Source organism: Lissotriton vulgaris, chromosome 1_1, assembly GCF_964263255.1.
Source record: "Lissotriton vulgaris chromosome 1_1, aLisVul1.2, whole genome shotgun sequence".
NCBI classification, from domain to species: domain Eukaryota; kingdom Metazoa; phylum Chordata; class Amphibia; order Caudata; family Salamandridae; genus Lissotriton; species Lissotriton vulgaris.
In genome coordinates, this window is record NC_141685.1 from 102495742 (window position 1) to 102500916 (window position 5175).

Sequence of the window (5175 nt, forward strand, 5' to 3'; positions counted from 1 at the left end):
GAAGCATCAAGGGCAGTTCAGTGATTGTAAGAGACTGAGCTGTGCACCTCCACGCCAAAAGACGAATAAATGACCTTAGGAAAATTAGGGCAACAACAATAACAACCTGCCTCCTGTATAAACAAGTGTTAAATACTAACTTTGATCATGGGATTGGTATGATATGATTACCGCAGTGCTCTATTTTCTAAAATAAAGACAAGCCATCATTCCGTGCTCTAGGTGAATTGTAAACTCTTTCTGGCCAAACCACAGTAACAAGCGAAAAGCACAACAGTGCGGAGCCAGACAACTGACGGGTAATGGAAAGAGGAGCTCTTCTATCTACACTACAACATACTGTCCAAATTTGCACCGGCCCAAAAGAAGATACATCTTTACCTGCAAGCGTGCATAGCCATAATCCAATCTAAAGGCACAATCGCCTACAAAGACACATTCTATGTATTAGGAGTGTGGAAAATATTTGGTGGCTATTGTATTTTATTGTTAAAACAGAAATAAAACGTGCAAAATACTGCACACATATAAAGTGTGTGAGAAAATCACAAGTGCTTTAACAGCCATGTTGGCCCATCAGGAAATACAGTCATGGGATGTAGACAAATATATACCCAACCCACAGAGACTAACCAAGAAAGAAGAATCATACACATGCAGCAAGAGCTTTAATTTGTCATCACTACTCAAGCTTCATCAGCACACGAACACAGGACAAAAACCAGTCAAGTGCAATGAATGTGTAAAGTGCTTTAGTCAGTTATCACACCTTCAAAGACATAATCAAACACACACAGGGGAAAAGTCATTTAAATGCAGTGAATGTGTGAAGAGCTTTAGTCGAATATCAAAGCTACAAAGTCATCAGCGAACACACACGGGGGAAAAACCCTATCATTGTAGTGAATGTGACCGCAGTTTTAGTTACTCTTCAGCATTAAGGATTCATCAGCGAACGCACACAGGAGGAAAACCATTCAAGTGCAATGAATGTGTCAATAGCTTTAGTCGGTTATCAAACATCAAAACACATCAGCAAACACACACAAGGGAAAAGCCATTCAAGTGCAGTAAATGTGGGAAGAGCTTTAGTCGATTATCAAACCTACGAAGACATCAACAAACACACACAAGGGAAAAGCCATTCAAGTGCAGTGAATGTGCAAAGTGTTTTACTTTCTCGTCACACCTACAAAGCCATCTGTGGAACCACATAGGAGAAAAAAGATTCAAGTGCAGTGAATGTGCAAAGTGCTTCAGTAAGTCATCACACCTACAAAATCATCTGCGAACACACACAGGAGAAAAGCCATTTAAATGCAGTGAATGTGGGAAGAGCTTTAGTCGATTAGATCACCTACAAAGACATCAGCGAACACACTCTGAGGAAAAACCATACCAGTGCAGTGATTGTGGGACGAGCTGTAATCGATTAGAAAATCTGCAAACACATCAGCGAACACACACAGGGGAAAAACCATACCATTGCAATGAATGTGAAAGCATTTTTACTCGTTACTCAACATTAAGGATTCATCAGCGAACACACACAGGGGAAAAGCCATTCAAGTGCAGTGACTGTGCAAAGTGCTTTAGTCACTTATCAACTCTCCAAACACATCAGCGAACACACACAGGGGAAAAACCCTATCATTGTAGTGAATGTGACAGTAGTTTTCACGGCTCTTCAGCATTAAGGTATCATCAGCGAACTCACACAGGAGAAAAACCATTCAAGTGCAATGCATGTCTAAAGAGCTTTAGTCGATTATCAGTGCTACACAGCCATCAGCGAACACACACAGGGCAAAAACCATTCAAGTGCAGTGAATGTGCAAAGTGCTTTAGTCAGTTATCAGACCTAAAAAGTCATCAGCGAACACACACAGGGGAAAAACCATTCAAGTGCAGTGAATGTGGGAAGAGCTTTAGTCAATTATCAGTGCTAAAAGGTCATCAGCGAACACACACAGGGGAGAAACCATTCAACTGCAGTGAATGTGGGAAGAGCTTTAGTCACTTATCAAACCTCCAAACACATCAACGAACACACACAGGGGAAAAACCCTATCATTGTAGTGAATGTGACAGTAGTTTTCGCGGCGCTTCAGCATTAAGGATTCATCAGCGAACTCACACAGGAGAAAAACCATTCAAGTGCAATGAATGTGTCAAGAGCTTTAGTCTATTATCAGTGCTACAAAGACATCAGCGAACACACACAGGAGAAAAACGATTCAACTGCAATGAATGTGGGAAGAGCTTTAGTCACTTATCAAACCTCCAAACACATCAGCGAACACACACAGGGGAGAATCCCTATCATTGTAGTGAATGTGACAGTAGTTTTCACGGCTCTTCAGCACTAAGGTATCATCAGCGAACTCACACAGGAAAAAAAACATTAAAGTGCAGTGAATGTCTGAAGAGCCTTAGCCGATTATCACATCTACAAAGTCATCAGCGAACACACACAGGGGAAAAACCATTCAAGTGCAATGAATGTCTAAAGAGCTTTAGTCTGTTATCACATCTACAACGTCATCAGCGAACACACACAGGGGAAAAACCCTATCATTGTAGTGAATGTGACAGTAGTTTTAGCAGCTCTTCAGCATTAAGGTATCATCAGAGAACTCACACAGGAGAAAAACCATTCAAGTGCAATGAATGTTTAAAGAGCTTTAGTCAATCATCAGTGCTACAAAGTCATCAGAGAACACACACAGGGGAAAAACCATTCAACTGCAGTGAATGTGGGAAGAGCTTTAGTTACTTATCAAGCCTCCAAACACATCAGCGAACACACACAGGGGAAAAACCCTATCCTTGTAGTGAATGTGACAGTAGTTTTCGCAGCTCTTCAGCATTAAGGATTCATCAGCGAACTCACACAGGAGAAAAACCATTCAAGTGCAATGAATGTGCCAAGAGCTTTAGTCAATTATCAGGGCTACAAAGACATCAGAGAACACACACAGGGGAAAAACCATTCAACTGCAGTGAATGTGGGAAGAGCTTTAGTCACTTATCAAGCCTCCAAACACATCAGCGAACACACACAGGGGAAAAACCCTATCATTGTAGTGAATGTGACAGTAGTTTTCGCGGCTCTTCGGCATTAAAGATTCATCAGCAAACTCACACAGGAGAAAAACCATTCAAGTGCAATGAATGTGTCAAGAGCTTTAGTCAGTTATCAGGACTACAAAGACATCAGCGAACACACACAGGAGAAAAACCATTCAAGTGCAATGAATGTGGGACGAGCTTTAGTCACTTATCAAGCCTCCAAACACATCAGCGAACACACACAGGGGAAAAACCCTATCATTGTAGTGAATGTGACAGTAGTTTTCGCAGCTCTTCGGCATTAAGGATTCATCAGCAAACTCACACAGGAGAAAAACCATTCAAGTGCAATGAATGTGTCAAGAGCTTTAGTCAGTTATCAGGACTACAAAGACATCAGCGAACACACACAGGAGAAAAACCATTCAAGTGCTTTGAATGTACAAAGTGCTTTAGTCAGTTATCACACCTTAAAAGTCATCAGCAAACACACATGGGGGAAAAACTATTCAACAGCAGTGAATGTGGGAAGAACTTTAGTCATTTATCAAACCGCCTAACACATCAGCGAACACAGAGACTCCGCAAAGAACTTAAGAACATCAAAAATAATATTGACCTATCTGAGGACATAGACAAGAGCAGAACAGTGCAGTTATTGTGAGAGGAATGAATTACGGAAAAAGATTTTAATTCAAATTATGTGGGACATTGAAATGCCAGATGATGGAACACGGACTAGCAGTAAAGAAGGAAAACAGATAACAGTATTTGCAGAAGTATAAAAGTGTTTGTTTTCAGTGATTGTTCACTTCCGTACACATAGCAAAGCGACATGATGTACCAGGATACACAGTGGGAGGCAAGTACAATGTGGACTAAAAGAAAAGAAAAATTGTTGATTTTTATTTGGTGAAGAAGAGATACAAAGAAAACCATTCAATCACACCTGATCACACTATCTGTAAAAGCAACACTGAACAATACTGGGACTAACAACGATATTTTCAGCTAACATGTCGGATTAATGATAAAACCTATAAACCAAACACACCCAGAGTTGACATGTTGTCAGGGCTCTGGAGATGAGAAACTTCATTGGTAAAATGTAGTTATTACTATTAACAAATGCCGCTGCAGTATATGTGATGAACTAAAGCGAAGCACAAGTGTTCAAGAAATAACCTATTTTTAGATATAAAAGAGCATATACCTTGTTTTTGAGTATCGTTTACTGCATCTTTAACACTCTGGTATCGGTTGATGGATCAGCTCGTGCCACGGGCCTTATAACTGAAGGAATCAAAATATTATTACATTACCATAAAACTATGGGGCTATTCTTACCAATTAGCCCCTTCCCAATTACCAATTATCAATAATCAATCAGATGGCAGTGGAGAACACCAATTCATCTTCAAAGAAGAAGCTCCTTTTTTTGAATCAGTGATACAATGGTCACGCTATATAGATGATATTATTTTTATATGGGACAGTGATCAAAATTCCTTATCAGAATTTACACAATGGCTCAATCTATGCGATGAGAATCTAGTGTTTACTGCACACCACAGCAATGTAGAAATTGAATTTCTAGATATCAAACTGAAACATGAAAACTATGCACTCTATGTAGATCTCTATACTAAGCCCACAGCGCGAAATACAATATTACATCACAGTAGCTTCCACCCTCTGAAACAAAAAAATGCAATCCCATTTGGACAAATCCTACGACTTCGTCGTAATTGCACTAAAATCAGCGATTACGACACTCGTAGTGAAGATATGAAAACCAAATTTAAAAACCGAGGCTACCCACATCGAGTCATTCGGGATGCATATAAGAGAGCACGTTTCTTTGATCGCCAATATCTGCTATCAAAGGAAACTGAACCTGCGAAAAATAATCTGATTTTTGTCACAAGACATTCTGTCCTCAATGACCAAATTAGGCAAATTATCAGTTCTCACTGGTATCTGCTCAACATAAACAGGACACAATCAGATAAAATACAAAAACCCATGTTCGCGTATAGAAAGAACAAGAACATCAGGGATATTGTAGTACGGTCGAGGATGCCCCCCCTAAACCAATACTAC

The 5175-nt window shown here is 40.0% G+C and overlaps 1 protein-coding gene across 1 annotated transcript; it reads left to right on the plus strand.

Moving 5' to 3' along the window:
• The first annotated feature begins 565 nt into the window (after positions 1 to 565).
• Positions 566 to 4874, plus strand: LOC147737597 (uncharacterized). Its single transcript, XM_086924576.1, has one exon. The coding sequence runs from the start codon at positions 566 to 568 to the stop codon at positions 3734 to 3736; it is 3171 nt and encodes a 1056-aa protein (XP_086780702.1). The 3' UTR covers positions 3737 to 4874.
• The last annotated feature ends 301 nt before the right edge of the window (positions 4875 to 5175 follow it).

Bases quoted from the DNA above. Each gene is read 5' to 3' on its own strand.
- LOC147737597 (XM_086924576.1), top strand. From the start codon at position 566: ATGTTGGCCCATCAGGAAATACAGTCATGGGATGTAGACAAATATATA.